The 27883-nt window shown below is 30.9% G+C and overlaps 1 protein-coding gene and 1 pseudogene across 2 annotated transcripts; both read right to left on the bottom strand.

Moving 5' to 3' along the window:
* Nucleotides 1–7820: 7820 nt before the first annotated feature.
* Nucleotides 7821–25433, bottom strand: LOC148788676 (dnaJ homolog subfamily C GRV2-like). 2 transcript variants are annotated; one of them, XM_088878524.1, is made up of 15 exons: nucleotides 25323–25433; nucleotides 24994–25213; nucleotides 24815–24875; nucleotides 24397–24464; nucleotides 24263–24314; nucleotides 23245–23477; nucleotides 23027–23126; nucleotides 21830–22024; nucleotides 14118–14257; nucleotides 12679–13069; nucleotides 12035–12526; nucleotides 11122–11344; nucleotides 10680–11019; nucleotides 8500–9475; nucleotides 7821–8128 (listed from the first exon to the last, which is right to left on the bottom strand). In XM_088878524.1, exons 10-12 carry the CDS (start codon nucleotides 12748–12750, stop codon nucleotides 11264–11266), a joined length of 645 nt encoding a protein of 214 aa, XP_088734650.1. In that variant the 5' UTR covers nucleotides 12751–13069; nucleotides 14118–14257; nucleotides 21830–22024; nucleotides 23027–23126; nucleotides 23245–23477; nucleotides 24263–24314; nucleotides 24397–24464; nucleotides 24815–24875; nucleotides 24994–25213; nucleotides 25323–25433; the 3' UTR covers nucleotides 7821–8128; nucleotides 8500–9475; nucleotides 10680–11019; nucleotides 11122–11263. The 2 variants fall into 2 exon arrangements, with proteins under 2 accessions (XP_088734650.1, XP_088734651.1); XM_088878525.1 differs by lacking the exon at nucleotides 14118–14257.
* Nucleotides 18298–25209, bottom strand: LOC148788677 (uncharacterized; annotated as a pseudogene).
* Nucleotides 25434–27883: the final 2450 nt, after the last annotated feature.

The following is a 27883-nucleotide window of genomic DNA, read 5'->3' as shown; positions in this document are numbered from 1 at the left end:
AAAATTGTGAGTTTGGATATAAAATGCTGACCTTAGAACAGATCTTAAAAAATTAGAATTACATAACTCAATTAACATTTTTAGTCTTATATGTATTATATATTTTTATTTTTATAAGTTTAAAATTAAAAATATAAATATTGTTGGACAATTCCTAATGGATTAAGTGTTCAGCTTGAATGGTGCGTGTAATTTTAAAACTTTTTGGAAGAAAGTGTAATTTCTCATTTTTAAGTTAATGTTGCTTATCATTATGTGATTAATTACTATTTAATTTTTAAGAACTAGTTGTCGTGTACATAGTAAACATTATAAAATTGAAATAAAATACTATTTTGTTTGAATATCTAGATAGTGGTTCTAATAATTAAACATTATTAGAACCACTATCTAGATATTCAAATAAACACATAAACGTAATAATTATTTTGATTATATAAACATAATTCTATCTGATAAAATTTAGTAATGTCAAAGTCTGAGTGTTATTTTGAATAGAAATAAAGATGAGAGGGATAGATTAGTTTTATAATTTTATATATTTTAATCTTTATTATATTTAATGTTATTTTTATTATATTAAAAATTTATAAATTAATTTATTATTTATATTACGATAAAATTTTTACATTTAAAAATTATAATGTGGTCAAATATGTATATTTGATGAAAATTGATTTTGATTTTTGATTCATTTTATTAAAATTGATTTTATTCAGTAGAATTTGTGGTAAATATTTATTTAAATAATTTCATGTCAATTAATAATTTAATTTCAAATAGTTATTGATATATTAATAATTAATTATAACTAAATTTATAAAAATTCTCTAATTTTTTATTTTGAAAAATTATAATTTTTTAACTATTTTTTAACTATTATATATGGTCAAGAATTTTTACTTGAATTTGACCATATATAAAAAATTATGATTTTTCAAAATAAAAGATGAGAGAACGTTTATAAATTTAGTTATAACTTATTAATATATCAGTAACTATTTGAAATTGAATTATTAATTGGCTTGAAATTATTTTAATAAATATCTACCACATCTACTAGATAAAATCAATTTCCTAAAAATAAAACTAGATAACTTTTATCTTCAAATAAATCAAAAATAATTTTTAATTTTCATTAAATATTTCAATATATTTTAACCACATTATAATTTATAAATGTAAAAATTTATTTTAATATAAATAATAAATTAATTTATAAATTTCTAATATAATACAAATAACATTAAATATAATAAAAATTAAAATATATAAAATTATAAAACTAAACTATCCCTCTCTTCTTTATTTCTATTCAAAATAAACTATAAATTTGTTTGTTTTTATGGTCATACTTTTATCAGATAGGACTATGTTTATATAATCTAAATAATTATTATATAAACAGAACTATGTTTAATTATCAGGAGGACCACTATCAGGACCTCTACGAATTGTCATCCTCTTTTTAAAAAAAATATTAGCAATTTTTATGAATTTTAAGTGACGGTTGGGTAAATTTATTAGACAGAAGCAAACCTCAGTATTAAATGTAAATTTTCAAACCACAGGATATCTACGTATAATTATACTAGATCTCATGGAAAGACAGTATAATTATTTGGGTCGAATTGCATAAAACCCCCATATGATTAAAAAATTCAGCAAAAGCCCCCATTCTGATTTGAAAACAGGCAAAATACCCCCTATGTCTAATAATTACATAATAATTAACCACATAATAATAAGCAACATTAACTTAAAAATGAGAAATTACACTTTCTTCAGAAAGTTCTAAAATTGCACACCATTCAAATTTTCACACTTAATCCATTAGGAATTGTCTAAAAATATTGATAAAATTTTAATTTTATATTTATAAATATAGAAATATAGTGTTAAATCTATTTTTACTCCTGTGATATAACAAAATATCAAAAATCCCCCCATAAAATTTTTAATATAAAAATATTACGAATAAAAATCCCCCTAGTCAATTTGAATCTATTCTTTTAGAAATGACTAAAAAACCCCATCTAATCAACTAGTCAAATTAGGCTTATTAGTATATAATTATTTTAATTCATAATATATATAATTTATAATTATAATTTATAAAAAAGAATTCAAAATAACAATTATAACCCCCCAACATCTTCTTCATCTTGCTTCCAAACCCCCCCCCCCCCATTCCCTCCCGTGAACTTTCCTCCCCCTACCATCCATTTGGGCATCATCGGCTGTCTAGATCTGGCCGATTAGGCTTATTAGTATATAATTATTTTAATTCATAATATATATAATTTATAATTATAATTTATAAAAAAGAATTCAAAATAACAATTATAACCCCCCAACATCTTCTTCATCTTGCTTCCAACCCCCCCCCCATTCCCTCCCGTGAACTTTCCTCCCCCTACCATCCATTTGGGCATCATCGGCTGTCTAGATCTGGCCGATCGGCATCGCCCTCGTTGCGTTGGGCGATGACTACTGTTTTTTTTTTTAATTATATATATAATTAATTTTAATTTAATTAAAATAATATTTTATTATATAAATAATTAACTAATTTTTATATAAAAGAACATTTATTATTATTAAAAATGTATACCATTTTAATTAAATAATTATTATATAAATAATCATATATATAATATTATATATATTACAAGTGAGAGAATGGCAACAATATAAAAAGAAAAAGGTACTTCATAAAAAAATCGCAGTTTAAGCACGTGTGCCCTAATTTTTGTACGGATGGATTTTTTGAATTTATTTTATATCACAGGGGGAGCATTTGATACTTTAATTTTCATAGGGAGTTTTTTTAACATTTCTATTATTATAGGGGTGTCTCTATATTTTTTCCTGAAAATATATAATATAAACCTCATTCTATATATATATGACTAAAAATGTTGATTGAGTGATGTAATTCTAATTTTTAAGATTACTTCTAAGGTCAGTATTTTATGTCCGAATTTCTAATTTTACATGAAAATTATAAATATACATAAACATATAAACACAAATATGATATATAATTACAGATACACTAAAACATGGACTATTTTTGTACAATAAAATCAATTTTATTCCTTTTTTTATTGCCTAATAAAACGAAGAAATAAATATCTAATAATATGAAATGATTATAATGTTAATTCATAAATAATACGACATATATAATTATAAAATGCATGTAGATCCTTTAAAGTCCTATTATAATTTGATTTTCAGTTTAATTTTGTACATAAATTATTCTTAATTATAAATAATTAATTTTATTTTTTAGAGTACATAAAGTGAAATAAAAAAAAAAGAAAAATTAAGTTAGGTATGCAGTCCCATCGTTGAATTAATAATATGATTATAATTATAAATTTAATAAAATTAATTAATACCTACAATATAAATAGGACTAAACCTCATTCTATATATATATGACTAAAAATGTTAATTGAGTGATGTAATTCTAATTTTTAAAATCACTTCTAAGGTCAGCATTTTATGTCCAAACTCCTAATTTTACATGAAAATTATAAATATACATAAACATATATAAACACAAATATGATATATAATTACAGATATAAAATAAAATATGGACTATTTTTGTACAATAAATTCGATTTTATTCTTTTTTTTATTGCCTAATAAAGCGAATAAATATATATCTAATAATATGAGATGATTATAATGATAATTCATAAATAATACGACATATATAATTATAAAATGTATGTAAATTCTTTAAAGTCCTATTATAATTTCATTTTCAGTTTAATTTTGTATATAAATTATTCTTAATTATAAATAATTAATTTTATTTTTTAGAGTACATAAAGTGAAAAAAAAAAAAGAAAGTTTAAGTTAGGTATGCAGTCCCATCACATGATTACAATTATAAATTTAATAAAATTAATTAATACCTACAATATAAATAGGACTAAACCTCATTCTATATATATGACTAAAAATGTTAATTGAGTGATGTAATTCTAATTTTTAAGATCACTTCTAAGGTCAGCATTTTATGTCCAAATTTCTAATTTTACATGAAAATTATAAATATACATAAACATATATAAACACAAATATGATATATAATTACAGATATACTAAATCATGGATTATTTTTATACAATAAAATCAATTTTATTCCTTTTTTTATTGCCTAATAAAAGGAACAAATATATATCTAATAATATGAGATGATTATAATGGTAATTTATAAATGGACTATTTCAATACAATAAAATCAATTTTATTCCTTTTTTTATTGCCTAATAAAGCGAATAAATATATATCTGATAATATGAAATGATTATAATGGTAATTTATAAATAATACGACATATATAATTATAATATGCATGTAGATTCTTTAAAGTCCTATTATAATTTGATTTTAAGTTTAATTTTGTACATAAACTATTCTTAATTATAAATAATTAATTTTGTTTTTTAGAGTACATAAAGTGAAAAAAAAAAGAAAAAATTAAGTTAGGTATGCAGTCCCATCGTTGAATTAATAATATGATTATAATTATAAATTTAATAAAATTAATTAATACCTACAATATAAATAGGAGTATATAAGCATAATATTAAAGAAATTATGAATAATTAGACTACATTCAAATCTACTCATGAAAACAATAAGTCACCATTAAATCTAAATATAATACAAATTAAGGACCAAATAACTTATCCACCTCAACATTTCAAATAATATAATATAATATATTAAAGAAGATAATTGAGAAATGATTAATTTAAGGTTCATTATACTTATATTGCTCTTAAAAATGAAAATTACACTTTTTTTCAAAAAAAAATTCAAAAAATATTGACGGTAGCAAAAGAATTACACATATTTTTTATTTTACCCCCTCAATCACATTTCATGTAATAATACTTGTATAAAAAAATATAAAATAATATTCACTCCATTCATATACATAATCTATATTCATCCTAAGTACAAAAATATTCAATGACTTGACAAATATTCAAAATTTATATAATTCTTATTTGCTAAGGTCAATATTTTACGACGAAATCATATCCAAAAAGGTGAAATCATATCGAAAAAGGTAAAATGTAAATGGAAAATTTGGCAGAATTCGAAACTTAATAATATATAAGTAAAATTATGTTTCATAAAGTTTAATTTTTAAGACAGTGCCCAGCCAGCCAGATAAATAATTTAATAAAAAACTGAAAAACATGGAATATTCTTTCTCCTGTTTTCAAATTATTTATTTTAATATGAAATAAATAAACTTTTAAATAGAATTTGAGATAAAATTTTTACTTGAATTAAATTATCATTGAAAAAAATTTAATGAACTTTGACAATTAAGAAATAAAAATTTAGAGAACTTGTAATTTTAATAGGTATTTACCACAAATTTTAATAAATAAAATTCTTATTTTATCTTCAAATAAATTAAAAAATTAATTTTTATTTACTAATTGTTTGGCGAAACATCCAAAACAAGGATATGTTCGTAATGTTTAATTATATACATTAATAATAAACTCTAACCATATTTTTTTTTAATAAATTGAAGTTTTATTTTAATATAAATAATAAATTAGTTTTTTTTTTAATTTTTTATGTTATTCAAAATCAAAATTTAATGTAATAATATTAGCTTACATATAAAATTAGAAAAATTGACTAATCCATCTAACTTTTTTTCTATTAAAAATTAACACAAAGATATCATTTAATTATTACTTTTTAAATTATAAAATTTATTTATTATATACATGTAAAAATAGCACAACAACTAGTGCAAAAAATTAACTATCCACATACAGACGATTTATTTATTTTTGTACAGTAAATTCGATCTTCATCTAATAAAGAGAATAAATATATAATCATATGAACAGTATGATTATAATAGTAATTCATAAATAATATAATATATATAATTATATAATATGTATGTAGACAATTTTAGTACATAATTCTAACTAATTACTTAGTGCACAAAAAATAAAATTATTTTGTTATTTCGTTATTCTAGCCTTTAATATAATATGCATGTAAATAATTTTTTCTAAAAATCCTATCTTACATTTAATATTTTTTAGAGTATAAGAAGTAAAAATAAATGCCATGGTCACGTGGTCCAAATATTTACATATAGAATTAGTTTTGGCTTTTTCTTATTATATATTTTCCACAAGCTACTATGTTTTATCTAATATGATTTTTTTATCTCTAATGTTTAGAAATTCTTACGAATTTGGTCAAATTTCAAACCAAATCTATAAAAATTTATAAATATTAATGTTAATGTTAATTATGTACATGACGACTGGTCCATAAAAGTTATTATTATGAATTAACAAAATTAATTAAAAAAATAGCGAAGTTGTCATTAAAACTTTATTAACAAAATAAGCAACTAACTTGACATAATTAATGAATAAATTTAGGATTAACTTAAAAATAAAAAATTATATTTTCCTCCAAAAAGTTCTAAGTTACACACACTGAAACTTTCATTGTTTTAGGCTCTTTTTCGTTAGGAATTGGTCCAAAAATATATAAATTTTACACTTATAAAAATAAAAATATAATAATATTTAACATCATCCTATATATATATAACATATCCCCAAAAAAATTAATTAAAAATGTAATTAAATGATGTAATTCTAATTTTCTACTATCAGTTATAAGACCATCATTTTATATCCTAATTCCTAACCCTACATAGACCCTACATGAGAAATAAATACAATAAATTCAATTATGATTACAAATATAATAACCATATGGACTATTTATTTATTTTGTACAGTAAATTCAATTTTCTTCTTTTTTTATTGCCTAACAAAGCGAATAAATATCTATCTAATAATATGTAATAAGTATCTATCTTTAAAAGTCCTATTATACGACAACATTAAGAAACCAAAAACATGTAATTTGCCCTATAACATTGATACACAGAGAATAAAACAAAAGGAGACCATAAATACAAAGTACCCTATATAATATGAAAATATTATTAGTAATATATAATAAATCACAAAATACTAATATAATCATAAACAATTTATGTATAATTTAATTTTCTTATTCTAAGTACCCAAATAAATAATTTTAGATTCTATAGTAAATTATATATAATATAAAAAAATATAATTATATAATATAATATGCATGTAGACACAAGTTTCAAATCAAACTTGTAAAAAATTATAAACATTAAAATTCAAAATCATTAAACCATAAATTATGACAATAAATATAATTATATATGTGCGTGTGTGTGTATGTGTAACAAACCAATAGATAATTGATGTCTTACTACTTAACATATATACTGCATTAAAATATTTGGTCTACTTAATAGTTTTTCTAGCAATATGTAATTTCTTTGAATTAAATAATCAATTATAATTTTAATTGTAGCACTCCAATTCGTTCCATCAATTTTAGAACATTTTCTCCCACAACACAACAAATAAAATAAGAAATTTAATTAATAAGTGAAACAAATATAAAATAAATGAAATAATGGTGACTTTCTCATTACAAATAATTTTTAATATATAATAAATCATAAATAATTCTTATTATGCAATATAATTTGCATATAAACCATTTATGTTGGAATCCAATTATCATATAACATCCAAGTTAGAATTCAACTACTAACTTGATTTTACATAAATTAACTAATTACAAAGTTACTATACATGATTTAACAATCTATTATATAAGAAAGAGATATAATTGTCATCACAAAAAAGAAGAAATATAAAAAATGACAAATACTATCTCCATTATCCTATGCAAATAAACTAAAAATTAATTATAAAATTATTTAACAACAGTCATAAATGAAGAAGAAATATAATAGCTAACCATTCACAAATTTATAATATACAGAATAACTTAGTATGCTTTTCATTTACAGTTATATATATTATTATGTTATACTATAATAAAAATGTAAACACCACTTATGTATTATTTCAATTATATACCCTTTTAAATAATAAAGCAGAGTGTATGAGGATGGATCTACTCTCACCTTTTTGGTTGGAAGGTTTTGTTCAACAACTGTATTCATCACCCGCCAATTCTCATGCTGTCAAAGAGTTATATAAGCGAGGAGGAAGTTACTTCAACGTGAGTCCAAGCATTCAAGCAAGAACACAATCTCTACCACAGGAGCATATTAACTTTACAAGAGTTCTACAATATGTTGGTTGACTATATATGCTGTGAAAAAAGAAAGTTGAAAATGGAGAACAACAACAGAGTTTCAGCAGCAAAGAAGCAAATATGTAAGGTGGTAGAACACAAACGCTATTATTACTAGATAAATTAAATCAGAGCAGCAAAAACAATGAAGAAATACGCTCCAATTAGTCAAAAATCCAAGAAAATGAGAACCCAACAACACAAATCATTGGGGGACAAATGATAAAAATGATATGATAGCATATGAATAGTCACCTGCACCACGAAACACCAATACTAAAGCACTTCCAGGAACATCACCATGGTCTTCTCACCAAGTGTAGCAAATGTAACTGAAAAAAATTTATGTGATGAAAGAAAAAGAAAGAACTATAATTAGAGGGCTACACGACAAATTTGAAGAAGTTGCACATGCGACGGGTACCATAACATATATTAGATGAGAAACCACAAGAGATTCTTTAAATTAAATACTATGTCCAGTGTAAAAAGACAGTTCAAAGGAAAATTAAGTTCTCTAGATTTAAATGCAGAACGTCCATAAAACATCCATGCCACCACCACACCCGGATTTGCTAGTAAAAAAGTAAATCGGGAAAAGACAAAATGAAACTTGAATCAGTTATAAAATCTTCATGACAACTACATACAAAGTAGTTAAAGCCAAGAAGATCTAAGGACGTAAATTTGAAACCTTTTAATAACACAAACATGTAGAACATATTGCTTTCCTCTCTTTTTTTCCGTCAGTTATCTACATCTAATAGAACCAACAAAGTACTTACAAAAGAAGCAGCAGCAAGTATTGCCTACATATCAGAAAAGGTATGTTAAGAAGCCTGCCCTGTTATAGTGCTCTGAATTTCACAACATTCAAAGAAAATATGCAAATACTAATGCAAGAAGATGAGGCAATGCTCAAGTAGCACCCAATATGTTTTTTCTTTGTCAAAATGCAAAATCTGCAGCATTTACCTCAGGGGACTCCAAGTTTGAGTTTAATGTGAATAGGAGGTCTTTTGCTAATTTATTTTTCAGCATGCTTGCAAGTTTAGGGGTTAGTAAAGCTCTAAGGGCATCAGCTGCAGCCTGATTGTAGGGTGTCTGTGATCTCCTCGTCAACCAAACCACTAAGCCTTGTATTTGAACGCTAGTTCCAACACCATGTGCATCTGTCTTATCTGATTCCTCTGCCGTCGAATCATATTGGAGCAACAATGGTATAAGGTACCTGAACAAACAAAAGTGACCCTATAAAACCAGAAGTTTCTGAAATCTACCTGGATTCAAACAAAATAATCCACCTGAGAAAGACCATAACATCACGATAAAGCAGTTTGCAACGGTGGAGTGGTTTTTAAGATATAACAGGCACATAGCAGCTGATGCAGAGGCCTTCAAGTTCACAATGTTCATAAACCATAAACTTCCACAATGCCGTAGAATAAAGAAATTTTGTCTTTCAAAGAATAGTCACCATAAAGTACCTTCAAAACTAGTTTCTTCATGATTTGTAACAGTTCTTTACTTGGGGGGTTGGAATCTTTCTATTCCATATATATTCGTTCCTGAGCTTTTTGACATAAATAAAAGAAGCGGTTCTTTCAAATTGTTTCTCATTATTGAGAAAAGGTAACAAAGATAAAATATGAGCTTGTTTTATAGCAATAGTAATTAATCGTTGTTGTTTCCAAGATTTTGTTCAATTTTAAAATAAAAGTTGGGACTCTCTTCGCAAGCAAATTGACTCGACAAAAGGTACCGAACAAATAAACATTAACTCTATGAACCCTCAAGTTTGTAAATGGACCTCGATTCAAGTAACGGGCCACAAGAGAAAACTATAACATCAAGGTATGGCAGTTTTTTGAGAAACATCGGAGTAGTTTTTGTAAGATGTAACAGTCATGTGCCAGCTGATGCAGTGGCTTCAAAATTCATATTGCACATAAAGCTTAAGTTTTCACACTTCACGTAGAAAAAGTACATTCTGCCATTCAAATAATAGTCACCACAAAGCATCTTCAACACTAGAGTTCCAACATTTTGTTCAATTTAAAAAAATAAAAATATGACCACCTTCACAAGCAAATAAGTTTTCTATACAAGCTCAGACAGACACAGAGAAAATGCAAGCAACAAAGTCATCCACATGAGCACAAAGAGTATAAATAGACCAATATGGGTAATTTCATTATTCAATATCCATATATGAGCTACGAAGAATTATATGGGCAAAAGAGTGAAAAGTAATGATCGAATAGAAGCAAAGTCACTGAGCAATGTCACTTGGAGCCAGGTTAAGCGACAAATATAAAAGGACGGTCAAGAGATCCATAACAGAAAGAGTAGTGTTCTGCAAACTTCCAGAAACTAGAATCTCATGCTAGAAACTGATGAAAGCATAATCATAACAATATAATAATCTATCTTACCACAGTACACCAGCCTTCAGAAGGGCATTTTGAATTTCAGAGGAGATAGAAAGGTGAGCAATGGTCTGCAGGGCAGCATCAATAGCAGCAGGAACAAGCTCAAGTTCAGTGCAATGAACAATGTCATCAACTAATCCTGAAAATTCGAGCATCTCAGTTCTCGCACTTTCGACTCAAAACTGAAAAGGTTCGCATTATGTTAGCAACAATAGTAGTGGACGGTTCAGTGGCATGAGTTGTTGGTTGGACCACACACATGCAACGGGAAAGGAGGGTTGCAAGAAGTGGTATTCCACCATCTCTCACAAGCTCTTCACCATTCAATGATGAAGACTCGCACCTGATAGTTAAATAAGTGGAAATAGCATAAGCAAAAGTACATTTACAAAGTACTTATCTAAAGAAGAATGATATGGAAATTAAAGGCAGATGATGAATTTACGTCAAACAAACAAGCTCCGAGGATGCAACTAGAAGATGTGCTCCATCAGAGGAAAGAAAATTGTTATCATCCTTGTCCACTGTAATGGCACTTAAGAGCATAGGATATCCAGCATATTTGAATGGCATCAATACAATCCATATCACCTATATAGAATACACTGGCCCTTTAAGAGAAGCAACAACCTCCAAGTCTGGGGACCTTGCAATCCTTGCATGGTCACCTAAGCGAGAGGAATAAGAAAGCAGTAGATCACTAAAAAGAAAATATGAAACATAGAACTCAAATATGAAGAAATACAACCAATTAAAGAGGATTGCATTCCGGCCAAAGACATGCCTCATATGTAGGGTTCAACTTAGGAATTTTGTCCAACTTTGCTGATCACATTCCAAGAAGTTTACTGATTGCAGAATGAAATATTAGATGGAGGCAACAAAACCAAAGGGAAACACATGTAAGTAGTCCAAACCTCATAGGAAAGCCCTATGATTTACATTTTCACTCTTCCGCAAAAGCCACTTAAATTTATATATTTAAATTTATTTCTTGGTCCACACCTTAAATTGAGGTAGTATCATATCTAAGAATTAAATATATAGATAGTCCCGTGTCCTTCCTAGTTCCAAGATATATTTAAAACCAATACTGATATCCATTTACATGTGTAAAAAAGCATTTGGCTCATCTTGACAGCATAAATACCTTTAGAGCACTTTCTACCAGTCAAATAAACAGCTTAATTGTGAAAACGGCGTCTAAACAAGTCGACTAATTCATTTAAAATAAGATCTGGCAGCTCATAGGATCCCTTGTCTATATGTTCTTTTTTTTCCCTCAAGCTTAATCATATAGTCTCCGTTTTTTATGAGTAACGACAGATCCTCACACAGGATCAAGGAATTTGGCATACCTGCAAGCACTCATAAGCTTTCTGCACTGCCAGAAACTTCTCCCTCCCTTCAGGATTATTGTTTGGATGATACTTCATTGCAAGTTTCCTATGTCTCTTGAGCTTTTCCTCATCAATATACTCAATCTGCTTTGATATATTAGGTATCTCCTCAACTAACTCAAAACTTGCTTTCTTAGGGGCGTCGTCTCTGGATACTTCATCAATGGAGATCTCTAGTATCTTGCAAGCTTCTTCTTCAGAAAGGTCCATTGGCCTTCGAGTTAACTCTTCTCTCCACATTACTAGCAATATTTGCAAAAACTCAATATGTTCAACAATAGGCCAATTAGGTAATCTAACTTCATCACATAAGTTTCGAAGATAATAAAGATGACACCACATTTCATCTTTCAGCTCTGGATATGTCACTGGTGGCATTGGAGCATAGTCATATAAGGAATGACAATGTTGTGACAATTTCTGAGGGAAATCACCAAGATGCTGAAGAACCTAATCAAATAAAACTGAGATAAATGCAGCACTTATTTGCATTGAGGATGACTCAAGTAACACCATGTTTTAGAATGTAAATACTAAATGTTAACAAAAGATGCTTGGGGTGAAAGACAAGTAGCAAACTCCAGTTGCAGATTCAGGGCTACCTGACGGATTAGATTTTCTGCTCGCATCTTGTGTGTCCAAATAATCTCAGGAGTGTCAGAATCAGAAACCATTGCTGTGGCAAAAGCAACTGGGCCGCTATGTTCCAGTACATAAAGCAATGACTAGGTAAGAGGCCACCTAAAACACTTCGTTTCGCCAAAGGTAGAGAAGAGGAAACTGCAGCTTCCTACCACCATGAAAAGCTTGATAAACATGAGTCACCGAGAAGAGTTGGGCAACTGAAAGAAGATTAGATCCAGGGTAAGCCAGAGCAAAATAAAATGCGCCTGTACTGTATAATCGGATCATTGCTTTTGGGTTCCTAGTAACTATAGCTTTCAGCAGAGCAGCAGCAGCATCAACAATAGTCGGTTCACCAGAAAGCATTACCTGCACATAAGAAATAGAGGAAAGAGTTTGGTTCATTAACCGAAGCTCTGAAATTGAGAAACAATGTGCATATTAATTGGAGCCACCATCGAGCCACTGCCTAGTTCAGCTTAAAAACAAAAGAAAAAATAACGAAAACATCTCAAACCTCTGTGGAAGGCAAAGGAAGGAACAAAAGTTACCCCACTTCCAAAGTTAAAGTGTTATAATATAATTACCATGAAAAGGCACAAGAGAATATGAAAAGTTGCATCTTTAAAACACCAGGAGTTAAAGGATACTAGTACACGTGGATATCCTAAGTGCATATTACAGGGAAACTATATCTTAGTATAAGGAGGTGCAACAGTTCCAGTGACCCTTCTACAGTTGTTTGCTCAATCAGTCTCCAATGTGCATCTCATGTGACGATAAGCATAAATACCAGACAACTGACTCCCATTTTAAATGGCTTGCAAGGCAACCGGTTTATTGTAGGATAAAGCTCTGATCCTATTTTACTCTACGTGCCACACATCAATCTTTTTTGTAACCAAGCTCATAACCAAAGGAATGCTTTAAGGGGCCCAGTGCTTTATGTACGTGAAAGAATGGCCTGCTTGTTGAAGCGAGTAAAGATTGAGGGAAGGGAAAAACAAAATGAACAGCCCTTCATAATTCTTTTGAACCAACTTGTACCAGATCTACGTACAAGCAAAATTTAGAACTCTCTTTTAACAGAAGTCGGAAATGCTGTACCCCACCCTCGCATATCCATCAACATAATCCTCGACTTACTATCCCTATGCGAATACAAATCATAGAACTGCCAGATTGAAAATCTAAAATATTTGAGGACAAAGGTTGATGGAAATTATTTGAAACCACATATCAACCTTTACATTTTTTAGGCTCTCCAGGTAAATAAACAAAAGATACAGTAATAAGCATAACTTTCTGCGTTTTTAGCAATTCTTTATTCTAATAAGTCTGAGTAGATTTTTCAGTTGGCCAAATTGGGACAAGAGCACACACAACCAATAGAAGGACAGGCACTTAAAAATATTACTTGTGCAATATGTGGAAGACAACGTGAGCTTGACAAGATCCTCTTTACTCTGGGGTTGGTGTAACAATCTCTCTAGCATCATCTATATCTGAATGAGCGGCTACCATACTGTGCAATATGGACAATGCCACATCTCCTACCTGAAAAAGAACACGCCCGTTTTAGGAACATTGTAAAACAAGCATACCCAACTATAGGTAGGTGTATCAAGTAAAGACTTCCATGTCATTATTTGTCCCTTTTGCGCAGGAAAAACAGAAATTTCTCTACCATAGATATCCTATTTAAATAACAAAGTAAAATAAGAAAGAACCTCGTTCAGTAACTAATTAATAATATATTTAGTCTAAGAAATGTAGATGATCATAAGAGCGAAAAGTTCTTCGTTATCACAGTAGAAATTACTTTATTTCATATTCTGTGACGAAAAACTGCAACAGAATGATCATGATCATAGTCTGTAGTCCAGTAATTAGTCTCTATAGAAACTAGATACTAATTCAACTCCATCAGTTCAGTAGTAGTTTGATATATAAACAACACTTCAGTGCTATTGAAGATCCGCAAAGAGCTAGAGTAGTTCAATACAAGTCAGCAGACATGATGGAAACAGGAAGCACAGAGTTCATGGTGATCCTGATTGGCATCACGGCACCATTCTGGGGATGATACAGGTATAGACAAAAAGGATACCAATTCAAGGCCTAAACCCAATGAACTCCAATTCTCAAATTGAACAGCCTGCTTATTTATTTCAAAGTTTCAGATCTAGATCTATTAACAAGTTGCATATTTCAGAGACCAAATACAATAGAAGGGTTTTGGGGGTAGCTGATCATAAACCAATCTTGACTAGCATAATCATTCATGATACATGTAAAAGAATATGGGGACAATATGTCTACTGTTGTAGACGATTTTAGTATATTGCCATTATTGCACTCAAAAAATCAAAACCATCAAGCATCCTCTAAAATGCTCTCATACTTTATGACTTAGAGATATCCACCAAATTACCTTCATTTAGCTCCAACTAACATGCATCATTCTACAGCGCGACACAGTAATTAGCATTCCAATTGTGATCAAAAGTCATATATTACATAAATGAAGCAATTATTTGCATATATTTCAATTTTAAATAATAATTATTATCTTACCATAGGTTTCTGCACAGGGGCATAACAAGAAAAGGAATGCCGGTAAAATACTAAATTTCCAAGAGACCAATTCTGGGTGATACCAGAAGAGGATCACACATAAGAAAAGAAAACGAACCTAGAACATAACGAGACTGCAAGATCATATGATAACTGGAAGCGAGACACCATTAGACGACACCTAATAGCTGCACTATGTATTGCAGCTTCTCTTGCAACACTCGACGATTCAGTACTAGCCATATCAGCAGCATCTCCACAACAATATTCTAAAACAATAAGATCGAATAAACAGAATAAGCACTTTAATTTCACATGTTGATATTAAATAACTTCTCTAGATAGATCAACATAAATATCGATAGGAATTAAGCCAGTGCAAGTGACTTACCAGGACTGAACCCCGAGTGATAAGCTCTTGGGAAGTGACAACAAATTCTCGAGCTTTTTGCACCAGTAGTCAAGAAAAACATTGATTTAAGAGAGTGACTTACAATGCAACCAAAGATTAAATCACTAAAGATGCAGAACAACAAAAAGTGTTCACAGACCTAATATTAACAAATGATGGTATCTAATTGTATCTGTTGATTTTCAATGGATAAGAAAATCCCTAGCAGAATGCTAAGTCCTCAAAGGTACCTAAAAGATTTTTACAGTACTTATGTTCCATATATTCTTCTCATGATGTAATCTTTTTTTCATTTAAAACACCTTGCTGCGAGCGCATAACTCAATACCACCCAATATCTATTGTCGAGTATGGACTTGAATTTTACTCCTTCAACACTTCAAGAGCATAAAAAGATAAATGCAGGAGAGCACTAACACACCTAGCCCCTCAAAAGAATAGCTCGCGCTACCAATGAACTAATGAATGGGTTCTGCATAAGACTGTAGGGGACAAATGATAAACATGATATGATAGCATATAAATAGTCACCTGCACCACGGAACACCAGCACTAAGAAGCACATCCAGGGACATCATCTGGTGTTCTCACCAAGTGTAGCAAATGTAACTGAAAGATATCTGATGAACTTCATTAAAAAGTTTAACAGAAAGATGGAACACAAAAAAGGAATCTGATACATTGATACATACCTGGATAAACTGCATTCATGGGCCAGTAAAGATTATAAGTGAAAAATTTATAATACTTGTCTATATGCAGCATGGTAGACTTCTTTAACTCTTACATGCAAGCACATACATTTTCCTTTTAAGGGGCGGTCATGTAAGATGCACTACTGCTATATACTGAACTTGCACCCTCACCGTGCTGGGATGGCAGTCTAAAGGGAATAATTCATAAGAATAAAGAAAACTATAATAATATAGAATTTAAATATTGTTACAATAAATACAAGGCCAGAATCTATCTCCTCCTCCTCCCAACCAAAAATAGTAGTCACATAAGAAAAGGCATGCCTAAAGTAGAGGATTTTACACACAAAAATTTTCAGCACCAAGAAATATGACAATTTTTTAATAAATCAATAAAGAAAAGAAAGGACTGCCGCAATGTCTTTAAAGTTATTGCCTCCAACAGAATGAAATACTATGTGCACATAATCTCAAAACACAAACGCCACAATACATTATGCAAATGCTAACTTATCATAACGAGGGTAAGAGGCAAATCACATCACAACACTTCGTTTTGCCAAGTATAGAGGAGGACAATCAAGCTTCCACAAAATCTATGGATTTCTAAATGTTATCATCCTCGATGCTAACACAATACCCTTTTATCTCCTTACATCTACCTAGTCGGGACGGATTTCGCATTTCTTTCTTTTCTTTGGCCACTAATGATTTTTTTTTCTTTTTTCTTCCCCTTTTGCTTTAGTCACGGCTTTTTTTTTTTCTTTTTTTTCCTTTGTTTTTGCCCGTGACTTGTGTTCTTTAGGCCGTTTTCCGGTCTTTTGACGCGAATGACAACACTTGTGGTGAAGGCACCCGGTTACTCAACCAAAAAATGTCGCATTCTGGCCTTTTGACGCGAATGACAACACTTGTGGTGAAGGCACCCGGTTACTCAACCAAAACACGTTTTACCTAAAGTGCTTTGCATACTCATAGCTCCGGCCACCGTTTTACGTGAATAACAACATTTGTGATGAAGTTACCCAGTTACTAAGTGACCTAAACCAGCGGAGTAGATGTAATTTCCTTTTTCTTACTTTCCATTCTTTCTTTCTTTTTTTTCGGAAGGGGAAGGGCCTTTGAATTTTTATGCATGTCCCATGTTAGGGATATAAGGATCAATCGGGTAGAGTTTTAGCAAACAAATATAATCTCACAAGAATCCTAAGATTTAGTAGAAGCAAAGATATTCCAACTCTCTTTCAAAGCAATTCAAAATGCATGAAATTATGCCTCAACGACTCCACAGTTAATCAAAGCAACAATCACATAACACTAGTGCACATTCATGTCTCAATCTTATGGCTTCGTAAATCACATTTATTTGTCAAATTACTAAAAAAGAATATAAACAGAAGTAGTTTGATAGTAACTGGCAAAAGAAAACAAAACAAAAGTAGTTTGATAGGATAACAAAAGATAAATGAAAACTTAAAAAGAAGTTACCGGAACCATGTGTTAATTAACACTACATATATGTCATGGAATTCTTTACTTTTGAAATGGTTTTATCTCATTTGGAAGGTGAATTGGGCTGTTCAAATCAAAATTAGAATATGAGAAGTTCCATGTAATTTCAATTGAACCGAGAGTCTAATCCTAAAATGCTAAACAATTACAGACATCCCAACAATAAAATGTCTCACAGAGGTTGATATACCACAAAGAACAATACACATCGTTTACTTGAATGAGATAACATAAAAGCACAACCAAATAAAACAAAACAAGATGAGAAACACCCACACCACAGTACTAAAGTAATTGGAAACCACTAAAAAAGCATCCAACAACATTTATCAAAGGAACAAACTTGCCATAGATAAAAAGAAAATCACAACCCCATAATGTAGATGATAAATATCAAGAACTCAAGATAACAATGCAAACATATAAAGGATTGCTTGATGGATGAAATGAAGAGTGAAAGCCAAGAAAATGATCAACTTTTTACCACCATTATCACTTTGCAAAGACTTTCTAGTTTCTGTGTCATTGTTTCCAAAGACCATCTTTGCCACCCCATACACCTTCCATTCGCGTCCAGCATGCATGAAGACAAACAGATAATTTTGAAATTCCACAACCAAACTGCATGTTCACAAGAGGAATTAGTGTACTGTGCATCATTAGCCATTGTTGGAGAAATAAATTACAAATAGAACTTCCTTCTAAAGTCTTCAAGACTCCTCCAGCTCTACCGCCTTCTTGGACCATTCCTCCGAACCTTCCGTAAACGAGTGTACAAGCTTGGTTACCTATGTGGTCCAGAAACATTGAAACACAAAGACGTTGACAAATGCATTAGATGTGGCAAATGTCTACACATATATATATATATATGAACAACCAATGCATTGCTTAAAAAGATAAGTAGTTGTTAGGACGAAGCCTTAACCAACCATCAATCATGAACTGAACTTATAAGGGCATCATACAACTAAGAACAACATGAATCATTACAAACACACAAACACAGCCAAAAATGACACTCTTATAAACAAGACCGTCGTGCTTTGTTATGTTGATCGCCAGCATGGTAAGTCCTCAAAGGTACCTAAAAGATTTTGACAATACTTATGTTCCATTTATTCTCCTCCCAGTGTCATTGTGCTACTAGTGCTTAACTTAATACCACCCAATCTCCATGCCCAAATATTATACTCCTTCAACCCTTCAACAACATTAAAAAGATAAACGTAGGACGAGGACCAGCCCACCCATCCACTCAAAAGAATAACTAGCCCTACCAATGAACTAATGAATTGGTTCGCATAAGTTTCAGATCTATTAACAAGTTGCATATTTTCGAGAACAAATACAATAAAAGTGTTTTGGGGGTAGCTGATTATATAAATCAATCTTGAGTAGCATAATCATTCATGATACATGTACTCACAAAGCTCCACAATTCAGTAAATTACCAAATGAAACAATATTTGAGCAGAAGCTCATCAGCTTCAATATTACCCAAACTGACTAAATACAGGAATATCACGAATAACGTCTACATAAGACCAAACTGTACAGAAAATCCTAATTTGAGGTTCAAACAGCAGAAACACCCTCTCACTCACAATATGGTATTAGATGATGAATGTATTCAACTTGGAGAGGAGACTGAACTGTTTGTGGTAATAACCAACAATGATAAACTGTGAAGGCCCTTAAAACCATAAGAAATTGAAGCTGGTTCTGGGTTTAGAAGATAATGAGGGATGAAAATTGGATTTGGACAGGTCAAGGGGACAAAACATCATAAAAGAAAAAGTGGCTTCCATTAAAACTTCATGTAATAGAATTCATCATTCACAAAAAGAACTAGCATGGTTCTGAAAATTAACTGTTACAAGTCATAAGAAAAGTGGAAATCTCTGCTCACCAGATGCATACGAGATTATTTGCCTTTTCAATGGTGAAATATAATGAGCCCCTTGGAATGCAGCAGCGCGCAGTACATTGAGTTGGTCTGAAATCAACGGAAGCCATCCAGAATTGCCATCATTGTCAAGTTTGTGTCAAGTTTGCAGGTCTCCTGTCTGATTCATATCCTCTTAGCAATGACACCTGAGCAACCATGGAACGCTCATGATTTAGATAAATGTTCATGTCCTACAAATTGTCACATCTTAAGAGCTGGAATAATAAAGGAAGATTACGGGATAAATATACAGACATGTTTTAATGGTTTGGGTATTACGGATTAAACGAAAAAAAGAACAAAAAAAAAAAAGAGGGAAAGGCCTGCGTATTGAAAAATTATGTTTCCACTCTTGCTCATATTTTACATTACATATTCCAAAAAAAACCGGATGCGGTGGGGAATTGGACTGCATTGGGCGTCTTAATTGTTTAAAACCAGATGGTGTTTTTGTAACATGCTCAAACCTTAAGAGATATCTGTCATTATGCCAAGGAATGTTAGCATACCTCCCCAATATCAGATCCAACTGCAATGCCTTCAGCAATAACCTTTCAAAGAGAGAATGCATCTCCAAATCCCATATTAACTCCTTGACCAGCCAAAGGATGAACAGTGTGTGCAGTATCACCGATAAGAACAACACGTTTTAATGCATAGCTAGTAGCATGATTCAGAGACAATGGAAACACCATTCTTTTGGAGGCTACTTTAGTCACTCTGGGAGGAACTTCAAAACACTCATTGGCGGATACTGTTGTGTCTCCAGTGAGCCAAGAGAATGCAGCTCTGCCACCAAACAGTTGAGAATTTGGATGTGGGTCATAGCCATTGTTAAGAGCACGATCTATTTCTCTCACAAAATCAACTTCTGACATGGATTTGCGGTTCAATGACTCGTCAGGGGTGGTCATTGTCCAGATGATATTGCTGAAATTGTCCCCAATTGGCAGAAGTGCAATAGGGCCATTAGGGAGAAAACGTTGCCACGCACAATGGTTTTCCTCCATATGCTCTACAGTACATATAATTGCATTCTGAGAATATTTCCATCCAGTTGAATTTATTCCCGCTAACTCCTTAACTTGTGATTTGGACCCATCAGCTCCAACCTTGAGTGAGCACCATATAGCAGGAGAGCTTAATTCCACATCTTTTAAGCATTAAGAGTAGATTGATGGTTTTTTCTTACAGATATAAGGAGAAATTTGAATAGTTAAGTTCTACATGAAACTTACCGCTAATTTGGCGTACAAGCTATTCCCATCACTAAGTTCCAATTTAGCTAAAGATCCATGAGGACTTGATGCGGATCTTGAATGTATGGTCATTGAGCTTAATCTGGAAGGATATATTTTCTGGTGGAAAGCTGTGTTCAAGTATAATGTCACTCAAAAATAGCGAGGATACCCAGTAAAATCTTCAAATTAAAGTACAAACAATTAATGAACCTTGCGAATATTATGAGTAATTGGCAAGGCTTGCGGAAAATTAACAAAAAACTTTCATCAACAAACACTATTCCAGGCCTCAAGAAAGCATCTTACTCTATAATAAGGAAGATGATCTCTCCTTGGAGTTACTATAGTGACAGACTATACCTCCCTCTTCTGAAATTATCAAAGCCTCCGCTCCAAGTTCTCTTCATTGTAAAAAAAAAGGCGCAAAAGGAAAGTTCCAAACTACCCTCACTTAAATAAACCAATAAACAAATAAAAATTAAACAATTATGAGGACCTTCCACCCCTTTCAAGTTTACAACATTTCCGTGCCTAATCTCCTTAGTCTGCAGAAATATAAATGTGTATCCGTTTTCAGTCTGGTTATGCTAATATGTTATTGTTATCTTTTCAAAAATACATATGGGAATGTCATTCTGAAACTACAGGATTGGGCTTTAATAGTTGGTCTCCTGTGTGAAGATGTAACAATGTTTTGCTAGTGTCGGCACATGAACTCAAGATGAGCATGAAAATACTTACAGAATCAAATGTCTCTAGTGGAAGACTCTCCAAGTGACGTCGAATGACTGCATTCCCTTCACGATGGACCAGTTTTAAGTTAACCAATCCTGAAATGTCAAGGCCACCATCTGTTAACTTCTTTTCTCGGTCCTTTTCAGGAACCTCGTTGAACATCCATAATTCCGATCCTGGAGCCAAAAACGCCTCTAACACCTAAGAAATGACACAACAGTATAACAAACAAGTTATACAGATAAGAATCAATGAATTCAGAAGCCTAAAGTTAAACTAATATAGCATTTGAACAAAAATTTATATCCAGAAAGTGATATTAGAGATGGTTTGAAAAGAAATTCAATTTTGCATTGAGATCAGGGTGCGCACATTGCATGTCAACATTTCACAATCAGATGTTCAAAAAGCGATTAGCATTACAAAGTGCGTGAAAGAATGCTCCATTTTGTCGATGAGCAATTAAAGGAGAAGCTGACTGAAGAACAAGACTAAGATAACATTCTTAGAATTTTTTGGGAAAGACAAAACTTAAGAAGCATATGCACAATAGATTTGTACTTATCATATATGGTGTCAGCATCTCGTCATCCTTCACATGGGAGAGGTGCATTCTTTTGTAGTTAATAGTTAACCAAAATGAAACAGATTAACCATTTTTCTCTATAGGCCAGTATGGGTACAGAGTAGATTTAATTGTCAAATAACAAATCATTCCAAGTTTCATCTTATGTTGGACTTTTAACATGCTGCTGAGTATTATAAGTGCCAGACGTTAACTTGTCGAACTGCAAGGGCCAATATTAGAATAGGAATGAACTACTCATTGACCCTACAAGTTAGATCATCCTCGTGATGACAAGCCTAAGTAGGAGCTGAAGGCTGCGGCTCAGGCCACCAATTGAGATTGAGGCATGTTAAAATTATCACCTCCCCTTAGAAAATGAATTGATTGGCAATAACGCTTAATTTTTTTTATCACTTTAGCATTTTTTTTCCTACCTTTTCCACAACCAACACACACACGCTATGCATAAAGCAATTTGTCTTAAGCAGCCAGGAATTGCTCCAACACATTTAAATAACTTTAACCCATCAAACCACACTTAAGACGTTAAACTGAAAGAACTCCAAAAAGTGCAATATAAGAGAGATTAATACGAAAATAAATGAAAAGTAAATGTAACAAGTAGAGAAAATCACCATAATCATATCGTCAATGTCACGTCGCCAACCACAAAATAGAATCTTTTTCTGGGAATTTTGGAGGATCAATTATTTTAGGAGATAGACCCTTCCGAATCTGCACGAGATATGGTGTATGAGAACCAAATCGAATGGTACATGTGTATAGGGTTTAACTCATCCTGTAGAAACCATCTAATGTGTCAAATTAGAGAGTATGACTTTTGGTAATGGACCTGGGGCATGTGTCATCATCCTCAGCTATGACAAGAATCTCATCACCTTCTCGTAAAATATAATTATCATCTGGATTTATTTTGATCTTTCCACCATCTGCAAAAACCTTTACTCCACAAGGAATTGCATCAGGGAAAGAAACGAGTACATCTTCAAAACGAAGGCCATCCAGATCCGGCCATCTTTTGATATAAAACTCTGCATTTTCAAACCCCAAAATGTCTTCCCAAATCTGTAAAGCCAGGACGCTATTTAAGTACACCCAAGAAAAATGAAAGAGCAAGAGCAACTGCTGATGTCATATCCACAGGCTAAAAGAAGCAACTTCAGCATTTCAAGATCTCACTTCTATTAAAAATGGAAACTGAAATTAATGAAACATTTTCAAGCAAAAAGGATGTTATAGAGGATTACCATAACTGTCATGGAATCTCTAGTTCTTTCAATTTGATAAGTTTAGTGTTGATTATCAGAAGCAGAGAGATTTTACTTGTTAGTTGAACAACCAGGAAGAGAGGAATAAAGTTCTGTGAGCCAATACTTAAGAAGAATCATATTTTGGATGGCTGTTGTTAATTAATGAACATAGATTTCTAGTTTTGACATTCACAAAGTTAAATATATAGACCGTCAGAGGATCATTCGTTTCTTACAGACTATCATAAAAAAGCACCTTGATCCACTTAACTGTTAACCAACACAAATAATCATCAAAAACATGGTTTCAGCTGTAATTGATAACTATAATTAGTTACTCAAGGAAAAAGCAATCTTCAACTAACATGCAGCTCTAGTTCTGATGTGTGGCAATTAAGCTACCTTATTTAAATTATTTACCAGAAATATAAGCACTGCATTCTTCATTTTTGTTTTTCTTTTTTGCCTTTTCATTTCTTCTCTTCATTCTCTCAAATATTATTCCTTGCTGTTACCAATAGAGGCATAACCATGCATGACATTGTAATTATTAGCTTTCTTATATATGTAAAAAACAAACATTTTCCAACATTTAAGTACCTGTAAGCATGATAATAAAGATCTATGAAGCACTTTATTCTCCACAACGCACCTAAATGAAAACCACAAACAAGATTATCTGTGAACATTACAGGTTTCATCAAGGAAGGAGACAGCTGCAGAATTGTGCTTACCCTAGTATTTCTTTGTTAATGTCTCTGGCATTGTACCTTGTATATCCAAAACCAGTGTAATCCCAAACCTAGAAGAAGACATTCATCAAATTCAGATGTAAACTGTTCCAACAATCCTTAGCAACATTTTTCTAATTTTAAGTAGAAGAAAATTACTGACCATATGATATTATAATAGAGCAAGTTAAACACATTAGGATTGTCAAAGCAAAAATTAAATGAAAGAAGCACTAGAAAGCAAGATAAAGATGACATGTAAGATGGAGGGAGAAAGTATTTGCAAGCAAGAAAGTAAGAGCAAACTTAGGACATCAACAGAGAGTATTCCAGTATTCCTTCTTTATTTATCAATATGTGAACAATGAGAAAATATTGGGCCAAGAAGGATTGTTCAAACAGCAGTAACATTTCGCAATACCATAATTTGAGGCCTCCTTCTCGCTCTGTCTCTCCCCCTGTTTTTCTTGGTTTTCTTTACTCTGTTTTTTGGGTGAGAAATGAACACAAGAAGAAAGAAATGAAGGTGAGAGGGTTTCACCATGTGAGTGTGGGTGGGGTTTGATGATGGGGAGAAAACGGTGGTTTAAGGGTTTTTACCAGCGGGGTTTTCCTTTCTTGGATTTGTACCCACAGAACTGCGGCTCCTCTCCTTCGCCGGCTTTGGCTTTCTTGGAGGGAGAAAATGAGGGGTATTGTTTGAGGTGTGAGAAGAAGAATTGCAAGAGGTGTGACGGCCTTCCTCGTACCTGCAACGTCACCCACTTGCCTCATCTGCTTCTCCACATTCAGCAACATCTCAATTTTCGCCTCCATTTTCCTACAAAATTAAACCAAAACATTCGATAAATAACAGCACGAGATGCAAAATGGGTAAGCCAACAATAGCGTATAAGCTAATTGGAAATCAGGAACGGACATTTGCTTACCATTTCGATCGAATAGATACGACCAATTGGGGAATTTTTCGTGCAATCCATGAAAAACAAAACCCTAGAGAGAGAGAAAGAGGAGAGAGTTGAAGTATGTTTTACCATGCGACTATCTTACAGCTAATAAACCCTTTACAAAATTATAAAATTTTTATTATACATTTTGACCCCTAAATTATGTTTATTATAACAAAAGTCCCCCTAAAAAAATAATTTAGTGTTGACAGAACAAAAATACCCTTTCAACTTATTTTTATATTTTTCGTTTCACTTCCTAAGTATATTTAATTAAAAAATCTCTCTCAAAACTACTTTTAGTAATTTTAAAATTCTTACTCAAATTTTTATTTAAACAATAATGTTCAAAATGTATAGCTTTATATAAACTATATAATACATAAAAAAATTTACAAGTTCAATATGAAAATATGTTTTACAAAGAAAATTATTTACAAGCTCAATTTAATTTTATAAAAAATGTATGTTATAAACTTATAATTTTTATATTAACTTACATGCACAAATATTTAAAATATAGCATATCATCACTCATAAAATAATAAAATATTATAGATTAATTATATCAACAGAGTTGCATATTTTATAGTACGTATACATAAATGTTCAAAATAAGTTTTTAGATGATGTTGACAATTCCTCTAGAAAAAAGCTTTACTATATATATATAATATAAAACAGACATGATTTGACAATAAATAATAATTTTTGTCTCCCAAAAATACAACATTAAAATAAACTATTTATATATATACATATTTATATATAAAAATATATGATTTGACAATGAACATTGATTTTTGTCTCCCAAATCCCAACATCAAACCTACACCACTTATTTTAAAATATTTTAAATTATCCCAAAACATAAATCCAAACATATCATCTATTTTCAACATGTCTTGCAAATCACCTGATGAAATGACTTTCTTCGCGGTTTCTTCATCCAAAGACATCGCCGATGCCATTATGGCAGCAGTGAGTTGAGAGAGAGAGAGCAGAGAGGAGAAGGAGACATAGCGGTTTAGGGTTTTTGAAAATTGGGAATAAATGAAGAAATGATTTTAAAGGATCTTTTCCCTTCTTATTATTGTGAAAAGACTAAACGAACACTACTCTACTCTGCCTTTTACTGCTAGTGGCGAATAAAGAGAAAAGAGGTAATTAAATAATTTTTTTACAAAATAATATGAAATATATTTTTCTCAATTTTTTTCTGTTTTTTTTATGAAATAATATATTTTCCAAACCCTAAACGTAGGGTACGGGTTGGGGTTACTATGAAAGCCCATCATCAATGTTCTAACTATTCTAACCATTGTGGGACTGAATTTTGCTTTGTGGGTCTAATTTATATCGTTTGCCTCATAAAGAAAGAAGTATGTGAGAAAAAAGAAATGTGGGTTCAGATAAAAAAGGAAAAAAAATTATGATTGTTGGTTTATCAAAAATATGAAAGTTTGTAAGAAAAATAAATATAGAGAATGTGAGAGAGAAGAAAAATTAATTGTAATACAATTTATTAAAATTATAAAATTTGAGTATTTTCAAAAAACAGTTTAATATTTATTATTGTATGATACAAAATTGCTTATAATTTTTAACTTTGAAAAAAATTAATTTAAAAATAAAATTTATAAAATAAAATATTTTTTTAAATTTATTTTCAATAATAAGCTGATAACAGATACACACTATTTTCAACATATATTTATTTATTTCTATTTTCTCTTTTTATCTCCACAAAATACAATAAAACACTTTAAAAATGAATCCAAACACCATATTAAATTTTCAACATAACGAATGCATTACTCCACAAGCAAACACCCTCAGATCATAGTCCTCACAATATTGCATGCAAACCACTATAAACTATTGGGGTGACTATCTCGACACTTGCATAACGCCTAAATCTTTAGTTATATATGTATACACAAAATTAAGTGTGATAACATATATTTTATGGGGACAATTACATCGGCCATTCTTAATGTTTGAAACAAAGTTATGTGTGATAACATATATTTTATGGGATAGTTACACCTCCCATTCTTAAGGTTTGGTGTAACTACACGTAAATTTTATGTAATTTGAAAAAATTAAATCTAGTATTCCTAAAGTTTGTTTATGTTACTCAAAGTTCACAGAATTTGCTAAATGAATAAAAAATTGAATGAAAATCCATTATTACCCTCAGTTCGCTTATTATTGACTTATTGCAGGTCAAACAAATTTTTTTATAGCCAAACTACCCTACATTTTCACATGTTAAAGCATGTAAGGAAGTATATTTTCTACTTTAGTCAGAAAGTATTATTTTACTTGAAATAAGTCAATAATAAGTCAATTGGGCGTAAATATGAACTGTCATCCTTTTTTTAAAAAAATATCAGCAATTTTTATGAATTTTAAGTGACGGATGGGTAAATTTATTAGACGGAAGCAAACCTCATGAGTACTAAATGTAAATTTTCAAACCGCAGGAGATCTACGTATAATTATACCAGATCTCAGGGAAAGACAGTGTAATTATTTGG

The sequence above is a fragment of the Sesamum indicum genome, linkage group LG3, assembly GCF_026168435.1.
Source record: "Sesamum indicum cultivar Baizhima isolate 11 linkage group LG3, ASM2616843v1, whole genome shotgun sequence".
Lineage (NCBI taxonomy): Eukaryota > Viridiplantae > Streptophyta > Magnoliopsida > Lamiales > Pedaliaceae > Sesamum > Sesamum indicum.
Note: the sequence above shows the minus strand (reverse complement) of the source record. Positions and strands in the feature narration are given on the sequence as shown.

What these genes read in the sequence shown, in the direction of transcription:
- LOC148788676 (XM_088878524.1), bottom strand. Translation starts at nt 12,750, where the DNA reads ATGGTTTCTGATTCTGACACTCCTGAGATTATTTGGACACACAAGATG. An exon ending in CAGAAAATCTAATCCGTCAG is followed by an intron (nt 12,527 to 12,678) that starts GTAGCCCTGAAT and finishes TTATTTGATTAG; the next exon opens with GTTCTTCAGCATCTTGGTGA. An exon ending in AAGCTTATGAGTGCTTGCAG is followed by an intron (nt 11,345 to 12,034) that starts GTATGCCAAATT and finishes CCTCTCGCTTAG; the next exon opens with GTGACCATGCAAGGATTGCA.